At 43.4% G+C, this 17,223-nt stretch overlaps 1 protein-coding gene across 1 annotated transcript in view; it reads left to right on the top strand.

Annotated features, from left to right (window-relative positions):
- CTNNA1 (catenin alpha 1) overlaps positions 1 to 17,223 on the top strand; it is a 112,467-nt gene that overhangs the window by 8,589 nt on the left and 86,655 nt on the right. Inside the window, exons 2-5 of the mRNA XM_030458878.1 lie at positions 6,375 to 6,478; positions 8,369 to 8,564; positions 15,313 to 15,479; positions 16,260 to 16,379. Of these exons, the coding sequence (XP_030314738.1) occupies positions 6,377 to 6,478; positions 8,369 to 8,564; positions 15,313 to 15,479; positions 16,260 to 16,379 (585 nt within the window). The 5' untranslated portion in view covers positions 6,375 to 6,376. The remainder of the gene's footprint in view (positions 1 to 6,374; positions 6,479 to 8,368; positions 8,565 to 15,312; positions 15,480 to 16,259; positions 16,380 to 17,223) is intronic.

Here is a 17,223-nt window from a genome sequence, read left to right as displayed (position 1 = left end):
AAAATTATTCTTGGTTACTTAGCAAATTCTCTGCTTTTGTTTGGGATTTTTTTGTTTTTTATTAAAAAGTAGTCAGTAATGAGTGTTGTAATTGGCTTAATACCCCAACAGATTTCTTCATGTGGTTGGAATCATGCTTGAGTTGTGAAAACTGCTCAGAAATAAGTTAGAATCTTCTTAGGACGTTCTGCTTTCAGGTGATGGTGTGTGGCATGGGGTGGGTTCTGGTGACAGGAAAAGGTGACAGGTTCTGTATGGCACACTGCTGGCTCAGTGCCAAGGCAGCAGGCAGGAGGGAACAGCCATGTCGAAGAGAAAACAGAATTCTAAACTTAAATGATATTCTTAGGGACACCATATTAGGCTGGATCTCGTCAGTCAGTAGCAAGGTCTAAATATTTGCTAAAGGAACAGAAAAGTAGAGAAGCATTTGGTTGTTACTGGCTGTGCAAGGCCTCCTGGTGCCTCTCTGTAGCCTTCTTCACAGGAGCAGCAGCAAAAAGTAGGAGAACAGATAATGAGAGCTGGATCTGGAATGAGACTGGTGAGAAACAGGCTTACCTGGACTGGAATGTCTTCTTTTTCCATGGCTGGTTATTCCAGTCTGTGGAAGAAATGTGTAGCAGAGCTGAATGCACCCAAATGGCAGAAGTGTTCTGATAATATCAGAAGTGTTCTGATAATAAAAGGATGTGTTTGATGCAACATCTGAGTTTGTATTCATGTTTTAGATTGTGAAATTCTAGTAGCAAGGATTTCATTACACTTGTGGTGAAAGTTGTGGTAGCTGAGCAGGTGAAATTTGATGCAGAAGGTGAAGTTAGAAGAGGATGACTATCTGGTTTTAGTTATGTGTACTTGGTGTTCAAAAAACCATCTTAAACCCACCTAAACCCTCCTTGAAAAGCATTGTGTGTACCAAACATCCTGCCCAGCCCTGGGAGGAGCAGTGCTTTAAGTGTGGACTGGGCCAGGCAAATGCATTTGGAGGCTGCAAAGGGAAAGAATTAAACATTTAAAAAAAATACTCTTAGCCATTAAAGCCAGTTGTGAACTGTCAGTGGGGCCTGATGAAACCCATGCATGTGAGGTGAGATTAATAGGAAGTCTGCCTTAATCTTGTTCAGACCAGAAGTTTTCAGAAGATGTTAAGGGCATGTGTTACATACCCAGGTTCCCACTTTATCTGCTCTGTCTTGTCCTTCACCTCCAGCAGGGGTAAAGGATCCCCACTGGTTATCAGATGGATTAGGCACTCTAGCTAGCAAGCCAAACAAAACCAAAGGATTCCCTTGGGAGCAGGGAAGCTGTTTCATTTTCTAGCTGGAAGATGAAGCTGGGTCATTATGTTATAAATCCCACCAAGTTCCATCATGACGTGGATGATGGAATGAGGGGTATTCTCATTACGTTGCACAGAATATCCAAAGGCAGCCTGCAAGTGTGGTGGGGGACAGGGCTATGATTCAAACTGACTGTGACTACTTCAATAAAAATCAGAGAAATAAATAAGCTGCACAATAATGCAGTAAAGTCCACATCACTGTGCCTGGACACAACCAGCTGCACCAAACGGGGTGCAACTAGGTGGGTAGCAGAAAGGGAGTTAAAATAGAGACTCCTCCCAGGAGGAGGATATTCCTGGTTTTTATTCCTGTATTTTTTTTTCTTCTTTTTTTTTTTTTTTTTATCACTTAATTCTCAAATTCTGTGTGTGTTCTGTTGTGCTTGGCCCAGGTTATCTCCCCACTGTGTTGGTGAGACCCCTGTTTGAACACCTGACAAGAACCAAGAGAACAATGCTGAGCGTGGTAAAAAGCTTTTGGAAATCATCCTGTCAGGGTGGTTGACATTTGAAGGCTGATGAAGCTGGCATGTAAAAGACTCTTCAGGTAATGTGAGGTGGTAGTTCTTGGGTTGCAGCACAGGAGATGAGCGGGTAGATATTCTGCTGTGGAACCAATAGAGATTTGCCCTGGTTCAGAGGTCAGGAGGCTGCAGGACCTCTTGGTACAGAGCAAGGTTGAACGTACAAGTTCAGTAGTGCCTGGGAGACAGCCAGGCTGCTGGTGGGAGTGAGCCTGGAAAAACAGGACCATCAGCACTAGGCCCTAGTGTGATCCTGTTGGTGTGCAGAGCTCCTTCATGGGCTTTTTGAAAAGCTTTCAGGACACTTCTGTGAAGAAGCCACAGAGCTACATTTCTGAGGTTCCTGAAGTCTAGAAATCATTTGCATGCCTGTATGCTGGAGGTAGGTATCTCAGGTTATTCTTGAAACCTTGGCTTACCAGTTTGGGAAAGTACTGTGACCTTTAGTTGTGGCTTTTGGCAAGAGCACTGCAGATGGATCCCCTTCAGTGCAGTCACACACGTGCTGTGGTGGGGAAATGCAGCCCCAGCAGCTCAGTGCATCAGCTCAGGTCTGCCCAGCAGGGCTGGGACCTGCCCTGGGGTGCTGCTCAGGGCAGAGCTCATCTCAGTCCTGCTGCAGCCCCACCTCCTCCTGTCAGGAAGCTGTAAGGTCATTTTTGTAGCCACTGGCTTGCTCTGAGACCCTTTTAGCCCCCTGAGGTGGCTCCACTGCATCAGGGGTGTTGCCAGTGTGAGTGCCGGTTTTGGGAAGGTGATGTAGGGCAAGGAGGTGTAGGATTCTGGCAGGGCTTGCTCAAAGTAGGGTAAAGGAAGCCTTTTCTTCAGCTTTAGTGGTGAGGCCTCCATTGAAGTTAGATGGCCTGGGATGGCTCTGCTTGCAGAGCTGCTTGTTGGCTGGAAATCGTGAAGTTTCTGGATGCAGCAGGGAAACTGGAAGTGGCTTCTTCAAACTCCTTTCCCCACCCTTGTGTCTTTGCGAGTCCAGTTAACCCCAGTAGGTCAGAAATGTTCAAGGTCACTCTTGAGCCATCTGTGACAGCAGTGAGCACCATCATGACTGCTGTAATAACCTGAAGGCTTTTGGAGTCCAGCTTTGGCCCCTGTTTCCACGGGAAGGGCTTTGCCAGCAGTGCCAGCTGACACAGCCATCTCCTCTCAGCCGAAGCTGTGGTGGCAGGGTGAACCAGATGGGGATCTCAGCCCACCCTGCAAAAATGGATTGCTTCCCCTCCAGCCAAATCAGTTCTTCCCCATCTGGTTAATCGCTCAGCCGTGGGGAAAGCTGTGCCAGTACAGAGGGGGTGTGATGTGAAGATGGGCATGAGTTCCTAGAGGGATGTGGGAGGATGAAAATTGGTTTTTTAAAGCAGGTTTCCTGCTGCTTATGAAACCACAGGCTGGGCAACCACAACTTCTCCTGCAGTGGTCTCTTTCTATATATTCCAGTGCTTTACTCTCTTCTGCTATGTGGTCTGCTTTGCCCTTGAAATTCCTGCTTAGGATGCTGCTGTATGTCCTGTGTGTGGTAGGTCTGTGGCAGGAGGACCTGCTTCTGTATCAGCTGGCTCATCCCAGCTCTCTGAAGCCAAGCTGGGGTCAGATCCATCTTCTAGAGGATGTCTGTTCTCTGTATGAGCTGTTAGAGTGATTGCAGGTTCCATGGGAATGGTTCTGTGCTCTCCAAAAGCCAACAATTAAGCACTTTGTTATGGTATCCTCCAACTTGGTTTACTACCCTTACCATATGGAAATTTAATGAAGCAAAAACTCAAGCAGTCACGAGAGCAAGACAGGTTTTGGAGAATTAGAGCTTTCCCCTGGCGGTTCAGCCCTGCCTTTATGTGGCTCTGGCAGTTGGTTTTTGATCCCCTAAATGCCCCCTTCTCCCCTCATTCACACAGACACACACATTTGGAAGCTATAGCCTGGTCCTGTGTTCTTCACAAATATTTAACTGAATAAAAATATTTACTGTGAGGCACCAGATCTCTCCAAGTCAGTGCTGCCAACCAGGGTGTTTGATGTCAGCTTGGGCTTCCGAGAGAAATTTCAATGAAGTTTGTACTAAGTGGTTTTATAGACCATTGCTTTTGGCCAATTTGTGAGTTATCACACTAAGGTGTTTTCAGATGCATTGCCTTTATTTTCCTACTAATACAATTAATGTGTCTTCCCCCAGTTACCTTGTCCTGCATGTTGTTTCTGCGAGAGGCATAATGGCATTAAGGATATAGAAACAGCTTTTACTTAGAAACATAATGGGCTTTCCAGACCTCTGGATATGTTTCTCAGAAACCATAAAGGCTTTTGACGTATGTTTTATTTTCCTGGCTCCTTTATATAGGGAGCATTCACACCAAGCTCAATAGGAAGGAAGAAAACAGTGAAATTCCTTGTGGAGGATAGGATGTCACTGGGGAGTGAAGGGCATTTCCCAGCTTGCCCTGAGCCAGTGTTGGGGCCGTGGCACAAGCTGGTACAAAGCTGGACCAGCAAACAAAACTACAGAGGGGTGGTTGGGAGAGAAGGTCAGTGAGTTCATGGGGTGCAGTGCTGAGTGTCAGAAGTTGGGTGAGGAAGAGGAGGTGGTGAGCATCCTCCACCCTCCCACTGTCCTCTCACGGGGCCTCTGGAGCTGATCCCTGGTGTTCCTTCTGCTGCAGGAGCTGGGACCCTCCAAGAGTTTTGATTTTAAACCATCAGAAGTGTGTGCTAGTATGCATCGACCATGTCCTAGTGGGTTTTTGGTTTTTTTGTTTGTTTTTTTGGCTTTTAAAGTTTTCTTTCTCTCCAGCAGTGTGGGCATTTGGAGCGTGGGTGTGAGCAGAAAGCTCAGCACAGGTTAGGTGAATATTCCTGCTTTGCACCTTGCAGAGTTGTACTTCAGGCTATGACAGTGTGTAGGCTTTCCAAGGCAAAGCTGTCCTCTCAGAAGTGTAGTGAGTACTTAATCTATTGTCTGGTGTCCAGGAGGGGTGAGAAAGTGGATGTAAAGCCTCAGGAGCAGCCTGCCATGAAGGTGCTGCTGGCTGAGGCTGGGACACGATGCCCTGACTGATTTATGCCCTCTCTGTGCCCGAGAGGTTTTATTCTTAGTGAGAACCAAGCAGCCACGTCTGTGTTTAACTGTCAGTGGTGATACGAAACAGTTATTGGGATGTGTCGTAAACATCAGTGGTTACCAAAATTAGTACCTTGCCTCCTGCTTTGGAAAAATAATGGGATGTTTCTCTTGTCTGGCAGCTCGGGGACATCTGGTGCTGTCAGAGCAATCTGGCTGCTGAGATGGTATGCAGACAGTGCTCTGTCCACAGGAAGATTAAAAATATCAGCTAATAAGCTGTTGTTGTTTTAAAACTTCTGTAGTAGGTGCTTAGGAAAAGAGGTAGAATGTATTTTTCTTCCGGTCTTCTTAAAAAAAGTATAAAGGTATAAACAAGGAATTAGTCTGCTCTTGAATTTTGAGGGCAACCCAGAGGAGGAAGAGCTGGCATTTGCTAAGTCTGAAGTGGTATGGACTGGTTTTATGGACCTGTAAATACTTTAAATCCATTTCTTTACAGAAATGCTGGTTCTGTACAGAATAAGAAATCAATAAGCAGCATCACATTTTTAATCTGCTGATTCATTGTAATTATTTTAATTTTTTAATATTTTTTTTTAAATCCTACTTTCAAAGGCAGAGCTATTCTAGTGGTTTCAGCAAATGTTTCCCATAATCAGATTTGCTGTTGCACTGGGCTGTGGATATTAAACTGCAAAGGGAAGGAAAGGCTCAGTGACAGCTGTTAACAGCTCTCTTAATGCAAATCTGCTTTTTCCCACCTATGTAGACGTTAAGGGGAAGTGTAGGAGATATGTAAGCTGTTAAATCTGAACCAACTGTATTTTCTGGCTTTGATGCTTAGATTCACTATTTTACCTTTGTAATTCCAAAAGGTGAATTGGATGAACAGGTAGGGTGAAAGAAATGGAGTTAGAACCTGGCTCCTGGTTTGACAGAGCATTTGGATCTGAGAAATCTGGCAGCTTTCTGATGTTGAAGTCAAAATGTCCCCTTCTGCTCCCCCAGAACCTTGGGCTGTGTCTCAGTGCTGGGGTGGGAGCTCGGGACAGCAGAACTGGGAAGGGGTTATTTGTTTGCCCCCATTCCCTGTGAGGTCCTTTTTCATTGTTTGGGGACCACTGATCATTGACCAAACATTTTCTAGCTTGTAATTGTTCTAGTTACATATTGTGGCTTTTGAATAGATTTTTGGTGTGGTTTTGTTTGTTTGTTTTTATTTTCCAACCAAAACATAGAGGTAGCAGCTGTGTGTTACAACAATTCTTCAAAATGTCACCAGCTGAACCAAAAGTGATGTTTTCAGAGACAGTGTAACCTTGACTTACACGATGCTGTGTGTTTAACAGCCCCTGGTTTAATTTCTCTTTAAAGTGTATTTCAGGAGCATCAATCAAAAAAACTTAAATGCATTCATATAACTTTTTTCTTCTTCTAGAAATGACTGCTGTTACTGCAGGTGTTAACTTCAAATGGGACCCCAAAAGCTTGGAGATAAGAACACTGGCGGTTGAAAGACTACTTGAGCCTCTTGTTACACAGGTAGGAAAAAAAGGGAACAACCAAACAAAAAGCCTTCATAAGGATGATTACTTGTTTTGATGTATTGTTGCAATTAAATAACTTTCAGAGATCAAATTCCAGAAGTAAAAGCACTATAAAACTAAAGATGGGAAAATGTGTGTATGTTAATTTAGTGTGGAACTGAACTCCTGGGCAAGAGCCTGGAAAGGTTGTGATTCTTCTGCACCTAATAAGACACAGAATTTCAATTAGAAGTGCAGAAACACCTGTTAGTAACTAATATCCCATCACTGCTGTGGTTTTCCTCACCTGTATTTTGGGTTAGACCCTCTTATTTGTTGATTTTTTAAAAACCTGTTCTATGTGTCATTTTGAAACTGGTATTTGAGAGCAACAGAAGTTCCTTGTGAGGAAATGATTAGTGCTTGCTAGAGGTAGTACCTTAAATGTTTAGAGTTCCCTTTGGAAGGAGGTTTGTGGAAATAGTGAAATGTGTGTTGGGGGATGTTTGCATCCTGTCTAGAGCTGCCTTGTGTTGTAAGTATGTCACTGACCTCTAACAGAGTTCTACTCCAGAAGTTTTTACTGTTTCAGTAGATCTTTTGCAAGAGATGTGCTTGTCTTCTGATTTCTGTCTGTGCTTTATGCTGGATTTGTGAATGAAACCTTATTTCTGCATGGTGTACATTGCTCACTGAAGTGCACTGAAAACTATAGGGAAGCCAAAGTCTTGTAAATGTAAACTATGCAGATTGGGCATTGTGAAGATGGGTGGAAGAGACTTTCTAGCAGGTCTGGAAGAGAATGTCCACTGGAGGCTGTTAACTCATCTTCTTTAGCATTCTTTTCCTGAAATAAGAACTTTTTAAAGTTCTTAAAGGTGGGATGCACCTTTTGATAGACCCCAGCTGCAGTGATCAAGTTCTGTTTCCAGAATTAACATCCCTTTAGTGGCCAGGCTGCTGTTTGTATCTTCTGTTTGTTCCTTCCAGATACTCAGCTGGGCAGTTGGATGATCTGCTCTATAGCCTTTTAGAAATTGTCCTAATTTGGCAACCTTAACCCAGCCAACTTGTTACAGACCTTTTTGTCCAAGTTCAGTGTCTGTAACTTACTCTTCAATTAGCACAATAGTCTGTGCTGGCAATCCCAAATTTTGTGCATAATGTGACTGGGGAAGTACAGAGAGGAAAGCAGTGTGAGCTGCCTTGGTGCAACCTGTTCTTTATTTGCAGTATGTGATGAGCTGAGACTGCCCAGTACAAATGCTCCCCACTAACCAGCAGTGATAATGCCACCTGATGGCTTTCCCCCCTCTGAATCAACCTCCTGAGAAGGTGGATTCAGCTCTGAGTACCTTTGTGTCAGCAGTCCTTGGGCTTTCCAAAGCAGTTAATTCTTTTACTGTTTTAATTTAATGTCCCTCTGAAGTAGCTTTGTATGCATTTTCCTAGACTTCACAAAAAAAGTGTAAATGGGAAAGAGTGAGTGGATTTTGCTGCTTCTCCCTGTGTTTGCTTGTTTGGGGTCTTTCATGCTTGGAGAGCTATCCCAAACTAAGCATCCCCAACTTGGCTTCTTTTTAGGTGTTGCCTAATACCTCTCTCCTGTTACTGAGACTGTAGTTTATCACAAACTTATCACAAAAACAGTTCTTAAAATCAGATTTTCAGGCCTGCTGCTGCTAAGAAAAATCTCTAAGCAGTTTAGTTGAATTTATAATGCACATCTAAGGAATCAAAAAGCATGGTGGTGTTTAAAGAGACATGAAAAACACTTGTTTGTGAGTTTACCCTTTGGAGCTGGCAGTGCTGTCTAGAAAAAATACACATGGCCTTGCTGTCAAATTGATAAACTTCTAATTTGTTTCATGTTTTCTTGTTTTTTCCCCTCCATCTATGGCTTCAGGTAACAACACTGGTTAACACCAGCAACAAGGGCCCCTCTAATAAAAAGCGAGGGCGTTCTAAAAAGGCTCATGTTCTGGCTGCTTCTGTTGAACAAGCAACAGAGAATTTCTTGGAGAAAGGAGACAAAATTGCAAAGGAAAGCCAGTTCCTGAAAGAGGAGCTGGTAGCAGCTGTGGAAGATGTTCGTAAGCAAGGTAAGAGCTGTTGCCTGATAGCTTGTCACACTGTTTTTTCAGAGTGAGCAGAATGGTTTCCATTTCCTTTTTGCTCTTATTTCTGGTAACTCTGCACCTCTCCACTCAGATTCTCATCTTGTCTCGTTGGCTTCCTCGAGGAGCAGTGTGAACTGGGCAGATCTGGAAATGGGATGTCCCAGGGAGAGGTTGGGAAGAGAAGAAAGGCTGGGTCTGGAATAGCATTTAAAACTCAGCTTAGGCTAAAAAGTGAATTCCACCCCCCACCTATAAATATTGTGGAACTGCATCTCAAGTCTGTCAATAACTTCCCCAATATTTGAATTTAGACAAAGCACCATTGTGGGAGGAAGAGCTGAGCACTGACTTGGCAGAGTTGGGTGTCTTGAATATGCAAAATGTAAACAGAAACAAACGGAATGTGAGGACCTTGATTAAATATTCCGGGTTTCTTCCCCCACATCTAGGGTTGTTTTTTATAACTTTCTTCTTTACTTTCTTAGAGAAGACCTACAAGAAAAACCTATGGAGCTGACTTACTCTAAAATATGTGCTAGTAAATACTGCTGCTCATAAATCATTTATCATTCTTCCAGTCATGAGCCTTTTCTTTGCTTCAGTGAAACTCAGTCATCTGGTATTAATGGTGGCGGCTGCTGCTGCAAAAAAAGGAAAACTCATTAGCATTAATTACTTGTTTGTAGCTGAAGTTGCCCAGTGATGAAATATTGGTTGAAAACGGTTCTAAGTTCTGGGTGAGCCTGGTTGACAGACCAAAGAAAGATCAACATAAGAAGGCTGCAATAGAAGGAGCTAATTGAGTTGGCTTAATTTAACAACAACAAACAACAGCAAAAGAGAACCCTTTGTCATGAGGCTTTTAATTCCTGGTGCTTGCTTGATTGCAGCTCAGAATTGAGAGGCAGAGCTCATCTCTGAGTACCTTCAAATGACTCTGAGTGGTATTAGTGAGGGAGCTGCACTTGGTCCTTGGGACTGGGGAGTTCCATTAGCTGAATTTGTTGTTGTTGTGTTAGAGTGAGAAGCTGCCAGGAAGGAGAGAGTGATAGAAAAGCCTTCAGGATGACCCTTTCACTTGTTTCTTGGCCCCTGCTTCAGTTTGGGACTCCATGTAGGCTTGGTGTCAAAACCTCCCTGACTCTGCTTGACAGGGGAGGTGGAGTTCATAGCCGAGAGGTGCTGGAGTGAAATAACTTCCTACCTTAATGCCATTTCACTTCTTCCTCCCTTTTAGCTCTTTGCAGCTTGTGTGAAAACTGCTGCACAAGGAGGAGATGGTTAGACTGGAGTGATTTCCCTGCTTACAGCCAGTGCCTGCTGCTGTTTGTGAGGATGCTGAGGCAGCACGGCCAGTGATAAAAGCCTGTGCCCCATCCTGGTGCCAGTGGTCACGTTTAGCACAGCAGCATTTTGAAAGGAAATTAAAAACCCAAACAAACCTTTGAGGAAATTAGAAGCAAATGGTGAAAAATGAGATCCAGCCAAAGGAAGCTTTATTGCTGCTAATGCCTGAGAGGACTGAAGGTCTCAGTAGTGCTAACAACTAGGGAGGTGCTAACAACTAGGGAGTAGTGCTAACAACAGCAGGGAGGTAGAAAACCTCAACCTACGTGTGTAGATACAGTCCATGCCCTTCAGAAGTGTTTCCAGGTTTGTGGTGGACCAGTTGAACTGATGAACTGGAGAAATTAGGGGAATGTATGACCAAGCCTGGGGGTGTGCTCAGTAAAACATCCAGGTCTTGGTGTCTGTCTCTTCCTCTTTCAGGGAGGGCAGAACTGGAGGGGAGCATCTGGGTGCCTTGGTCAGCACTAGGGTGATAGTGAACTGGCAGCATCTGTGTGTCTGATGGCAGCAGTGGGATTATAGATGGATAGCACAATTTATCTTCAGCAGAAGGCAGGAAAATAGAATTAATAATGCCTCTATTTAGAGTAGGGAGCAGTTTGGTTACCATAATAAAAAAAGATGAATGAATGTAGACAGAGGTTATGAAGATGATTAGGACAATAGATAACTTGTCTCATCAGAGAAAATTAAATTTTTTTTTTTTTTTAGCCTAGCAAGAAGATTGAGAGGGTACATGATTTTAGTGAGCACGCTTGTTCATAAAATCCCATTTGTTGGGGGTAAAAACAAAGACGAGAAAAGAGCTATTTAGAGTGAATGATGGTATGGCTACATACTAAATCAGTATAAGTGGGTCTTCAAAGTCTTCCTGTTTTTTTTTCCAGTGGAAGAATAAAATGCAACTTGCTTTAACTATTAAGCAAGATGGTGAAAATATCCTAAAGTAAGATTCCTGCCCCTTCAAAACTTTGGACTTTTGACTTCTTTCGAAGTAGCGAAACTTCTTCAAATAAAACTCTTAACAGAATAGTGGAGGCAAAGAACCAAAATTTTTTTGAGTAAAGATCCTGCTGTGGTTATAGGGAAGACTTAGTAGTGGGAAATGTCTTATGTGGACATCTTTTGTGTCTAATTTGTTACATTAATTTCTGCCATTCCACTTTTCCTGGGTAATATTGTCTTGCCCAGTCTTACCCATCCACTGTAGGTTCTGTGTAGGGTTTTACTTTCTTGTGAAGCTTTGAAGACTGCTCTGAGATTGAGATGGTCAGCTCTTCTGCTGGTTCTGGGAGGGCTTTTGGAACTGAATCACTTTCTTACCAAGGTGCTTGGCACTGAGACAGGTTGCAAAGTCTGAACCATAGTTCACTGCCTCTGTCTGTATGCTAGCGTGTGGATCCAGGGTATTGGTGCTCCTAGTGTCATCTTTCTTGCTATGGTAATTTTACATAAAGGACCAAAAATTAAAGCTTAAATTAAAAAGCTTAAGTCTGTGCAACAGGGTTTGAGGTGAGGGAAGGGATGAATGATCTGGTAAATACTGCACTTTGATCATGTCTTGTGGCTGCAATTGCAGGGTAGTGAGGCTACTGATTCAGTGCAGAGTCTTTCTGCCCTGTGTTTCAGAGTGAAGCTTTCCCCAAAACGGAGCAGTGAGGCAGATTATGAAAGGGTAAAATGTTTTTTCAGCTGTACTTCACACAAGATGTGTGGTTTAAGGATTTCCAAGGAACAGGAGCAGGCCACTTGCAGAATAACTTGAAGCTAAACACCAAATTCTTCCTGGAAAACTCAACTTTAAAATTATGTTGTGACCAGCTAGCTTAATTCCTTGGAAAGGTGCAAAGAGTTCTCAGTTGTCTTCCTTCAATAAAAATGTTTCAGGAATGTACCACTTGTATTAGAAGTAATCTTCCAGCCAAGGACTCAAGATCTCTGACAAGCCATAACATGAAGGAGCTCTGAACCTGCTCTTAGCAAGCTTGGCAGTATTCAGATTTAGTTGAAGACAAGAGTAAGGACTCAACAAAAGCTTTGATAGCCAGAAATGCCAGCTCTCGTGTTGATATGGCAAAAAGGAGATACAGGGTTATGCCCTGTACAGTAGAAAGCAAGGGCAGCCAGTTGTGACCCTCCTGGTGGATGCTGGAGGTGGCATCAGTGGTAAGATAGAACTTCATTGTCCAGAAGAGCAGAGTCTTGAAACTCTTGGTTGCATTTGGTGGGGAATGAGCAGCCTCCAGGGCTCTGTGAGCAGTGGGTTATGGTGGAGCTATGGCCTGGTGGCATTCTTAGTGTTCCTAATACTGCTGGCAAGGGCTGGAGACTGGCTTTGAACTGGAAGGTGCTGAAGGGTACAGGGTGATGTGTGGACATGAATTTCAGGCTTCAGGAATAAAAAACCATGAGTGCCTGTGTGTGTCCTAGGTCTGCCTTGCCTTGCTTGTCTCCTCTGCTGCTTCCCCATTCTGTCAGTGCTGGTACAAAGCAAGTCCTCTCCATCATGGTCATCATGTGCTGTGCTGCTGAGGAGGATTAATAGTGGTGTCTGGAAGTGCTGTCAGACCCTGTGGGCATGGTGGGAATGAGACGAGAAAATGGTAATTTTCTTTTGATGGACTCAAATCTTACTATTTCTGAAATAGGCTTTGTTCAATTAGATTTAATTGAATTCTTAGTGCTTTATAGACAAGATCATAGTGTGGCTACCACTGCCTCTTTTTTCTTGACTCTATTTTATTATCATTCCCTTGTAATATCTAGTGAAAATCTACAGTTATATTGGAAAAGCAGATTACTCATATAAGAATTCTTACCAGCTGTATAATCTGAGTCTCACAGTCTTGACTCTTCTGCAGTGTTTTTCTTTTAACTCTTGAAATCCTGCTTCCAAACTTCCTGTGCTATCTCTGGTTCAGAATTGAAAAGGAGGTTAGGCTGGATCCAGTTTCAACATGCCCATATGATGCAGGAACCTTCCTCCTTAGGCCAGGGTAGATTTCCTTCTTACCCTTTGAATCTGACTAAAGTTACTACCCCCATGCTGCTTTTTCTTTGTCAAAGAAGCCTGAAAGCCAGCTTTTGTTAATTTACAAAGGGGAAAAAGGTACATGCAACAGCTTTAAATCTAATCTTCATTTAATTCTGGGAAGCTGGTTGTCTTCTGACACTCTTGACAAGCTGTTTGAAACTCTCTAAATATTTTAAAGTCTCCTTAAAATAAAAAAAGAATAGCATTTTATTTCAGGACTGGCTTGTAAGGTTGTAATTTTAAGAGATGGGTAGGGAATAACTTTGGTTTTTAACCTTATTAGCAATTTCTGAGATTCAGGTTAAGTGAATTGTCACCCCTCTAAGTTGTTTTAACTAGGAAATAAATGAAAACAAAACTTCTCTTTTTTAGGAGTTGGAAAAATGGGCATTTTACGTATAAATAAAGAAGAGAAGAAATATTTTTAGTGATGCTTGGTTCTGGCATATATCCTTAACTCTGAGAGTGTTAATAATTTCATACTTATGGTGGTGACATTAATTTCACTATTATTAGCTTCTTCCAGAACTGTGGCAGGTTGCAGCTTTTTAGCACTGGAGCTGCATCGTATTTCACCCGTCTGAAACTCTCAGGCTCTTAACATGTGTTAAAATAATGAGTTGTGTTCCTCAAAGTTGGGTAAGGGATAGCTTTAGATTTATATTTATAGCTGGTCTCTATTTGGACAGAAGCTTTTTTCATCTGTCACAGTACTGAAGTAGCATATTTTTTATCTTAAAACGTTGTATGCCACTCTTTGTCATATTATTTAAGATGATGGAAGGGTATTGCACAGGAGGGAGCATTTGAACAAAATTGAGTGTCTCCATGTAGCTGCTTGGACAGGCTGGCAGCTGCCTTGGGGCTGGATATAGCTCTGAAGGTGTGAGTGCTGGGGTGCTGGAAACTCTGCCAGGGCAAGATGTTGGTTGCTTAATGGAAGTATGTGGATGGTTCACACCAGGCTCTCCCATTATAGGCATTTTTGAGTAGTTAAAATAGAAAAATTTCTTCTGCTGGGGATATGCTGAGCTGATTTCCATTGGCAGGATGATGCCACTGCATTATCTTGAGATCTTGATGCCAGTCTTAGCCAGCCTCATGTAGTGGTGGGCTCGATGATGGGAGCCTCTGTCAGCTTTCACTTTTACTTCTTACCCAAGATGTGCTATTTTTTGTTTTGGCATTTGACCATATGGACCCTTTTTCATACAGATTTGGGAAGCCTCTGACACAGCAGTCGGTTATAACAGTTTGCCTGCTTTCTGGTCATCTCCAGCTGCCTGCAAATCCTTGGCCTTAAGTATCTAGCATTTTCTAAACTAAATCCTAGCTGTTCACCAAATGGTTCTGAAATGCAAAGAGATCCAAAAATAATACTGCAGATTCCAAACCTTGGTGCTCTGTGGGAACTGTGGGACTGGAAGCAAACTGCTGCCCCAGAAAGCAGGAGAAGAAACCCAAAATTTACTTTTTTGACTATATGAAGACATTACTTTTATGCTTTCCGAATGCCTTCTGGAGCAATTTCTTTGTCTCTGTAAAGTGGCCGTTGCTTTTCATATTAACCAATAACATTGCTACCATCTGAAACCCAAATTCTTTCCTCCTGCACCAGATGCAGACCCACAGGCTATGAAACACTGGAGAGCTGTACTGAGCAGTGCCTTGCTTTGAATGCAAACCAGGGCATATCCAGCCAGGTCATTGCTCTGAGTTGTTTACAGTCCCATGAGCTGTGGCGTTTCCTTGTGTGTTTACAGTACTTTCTGCTTAACTCCTACACGCACACAAATCAAAGCTTCTGCTTCAGCTTTGAAATCATTTGGAGCTTATGAAATAACTGCAGTCTTGCATGTGATAGTGAAGACGTGCTGAATTAGCCTCTCCAGGGGATTATGGTGTGTTAGAACACCTGTATGGTTGGAATTAAGGACCAAAAGGGTATTTTTCAGCACAGGCCCCTCACAACCCTGATACTACGTGCTCACCATACCTCGAGGCAGCTACGTGCAATCTTAATTCACAGAATCCTAGACAGGCTCAGGTTGGAAGGGACCTAAGAGATCATCTACTCCAACCTCCATGGACAGGGACCATCCAACCTCTCATCTAGACAAGGTTCCTCAAGGCCTCATCCAGCTTGGCCTTGAACTCTTCGAGGGAAGGGGCATCCACAGATCTGATCCAGAGCCTCTCCACCCCTGTACCACAGCAGTTGCTGGCTGTACGTCAGCAAACGTGTTTTGGTTTTCAAGACTTAGATTGCCTTGCTCAGGAACCCCCTTCTGGCCCCTTAAAGACCCCGGTGTGGTGTTGAGGTCAGACATCTCCTCCCCTGTGCAGGTGACCTGATGAAGAGCGCGTCGGGGGAGTTTGCGGATGACCCCTGCTCCTCGGTCAAGCGAGGGAACATGGTGCGTGCGGCGCGGGCTCTGCTCTCTGCTGTCACCCGCCTGCTGATCCTGGCTGACATGGCAGATGTCTACAAGCTGCTTGTTCAACTCAAAGTCGTAAGTGTAGCTCTTGTGCTGTGGTTCACTGTGCCCTGCCTGGCCGACTGGGTGTGCTTTGTTTGGTGGATCTGTACTGAACAACCCCCCGTGTGCACTGTCAGCAGCTTGTTCTGGAGCCAGGAGGCTTTTAGGGTTTTTCCTCTGAGCTAAATGTGTGCAAGTGGATGTTTTGTCACTTGTTTTTTATGCTCGTAGTGAACAGCTTTTGACATTGTGTTGCACTTCATTCTGGACTTTTGGTGTTGAAACTAGATGCACAATGGTTTCCAACTGCAGGTGGTAACCAGCTTTTTTCGTCTTAAATAATTTGGCTTTCTTCTAACCACTACTCCCTCGTAGCTACTGGGGATGAGTAGCTCCAGTAGTATTAACTAAAACGAATGTGGAATATCTGAGTAAGCCTTTTCATCCAACAAGCACGAAGGTGGGTGGTTTGTACAGAATGAGAAATGAGATTGGATAATGGGCCTGCTTTTGCAGAAGGGCTTTGAGAAATCTCCTCGTGCCCTTTGACAGCCACTGCTGAAGCCCTGTCGGGGCCCTGGGCTCCTTCATACTCTTTCCAAAGTGCATACTTGGCCATCTGTGGTAGCTAGGGACTATAAAGTGGTAGCTAAACCTTGAGTACTATCAGCCTTTAAAGTGTCACTCTGCACGAAATAAAAGGGGGCAGAGGAAGATTGCTTTCTCTGTCAGCTGTGAGTTACATTCCGAGTTACTTCTGTAACTGTGAACTGGTTTACTTGGAAAAATACATGTGAATGTATGTGATTTTAGGTGGAAGAAGGTATCTTGAAACTAAGAAATGCTGGCACGGAGCAGGATTTGGGTATCCAGTACAAAGCCCTCAAACCAGAAGTGGACAAGCTTAACATTATGGCAGCCAAAAGACAACAGGTATAGTGATTGCAGTTCTTTCTTCTGGGTATTATTTTTTTCTTTTACAAAATAAGAAAATTAGGCAGCCTTGCTGCTTTTGCATTAGCAGCAATGGGTCCTGTCCTTCTTTTACCTTTGGTTTTGTTTTTGTTGTTGCTGAATACTTTGTGTTGTAGTCCCACTGCGGTTAGGAAATTGGAGCTTGCCTGGTAAGCAGGAAGTCTGCTCAGCTGTAGTGTACTGCTTCTGGCAGAATTTGTTCTAGTAGCATTTGGTTATGTTAATGCTTTTGTACCTTAATGAAAAGCTGCTTCCCAAGACTTGTACTTCCCACTTTGAGGGCAGTGTGCAGGTGTGGGTAAGGAAAGAGAAGACAGATGTGACCCAGGAGCCTGGTGCACTCACCACTTTGTGGTTTGTACAGATGTGCATTTAAACAAGGAGCAAAATTCAGAGCTGGGCACAGAACTTGGCTCTTGCCAAGGAAGTGAGTGGCTGCACTGAAATGCCCATCGAGAAGGGGTTTAAAACCCCCTTTGTTACCTGTATGCTCTCTTTTCGGATAGCTTGTGCTTAACCTTAAATTGTGTGTAAAATTTGTTTTGTTCAACAGTGTTGTGACTCATTGTGTAGGTAAGTTCTCAAAAGAAAGCAGAGGTGTGGGTACTCCCATTTATCAGAAATAGCAAAATTCCTGCAGAGCTTTTTTTTTTTGTTTATTCTGCTTATATGTAGAAAACAGAGCTGCTGCTTAAGCACCTCTGGTACGGCTTAGGGTTGGGGTGTTTTTTTTTTGGCACAGATTAATCTTTGAAAATAAACTGGGTATACATTCTGAAGTGAATTGTCCATTGGTTATGTA

This window comes from Calypte anna, chromosome 13 (assembly GCF_003957555.1).
Source record: "Calypte anna isolate BGI_N300 chromosome 13, bCalAnn1_v1.p, whole genome shotgun sequence".
Classification (NCBI taxonomy): domain Eukaryota; kingdom Metazoa; phylum Chordata; class Aves; order Apodiformes; family Trochilidae; genus Calypte; species Calypte anna.
This window is presented reverse-complemented; position numbering and strand designations above follow the sequence as displayed.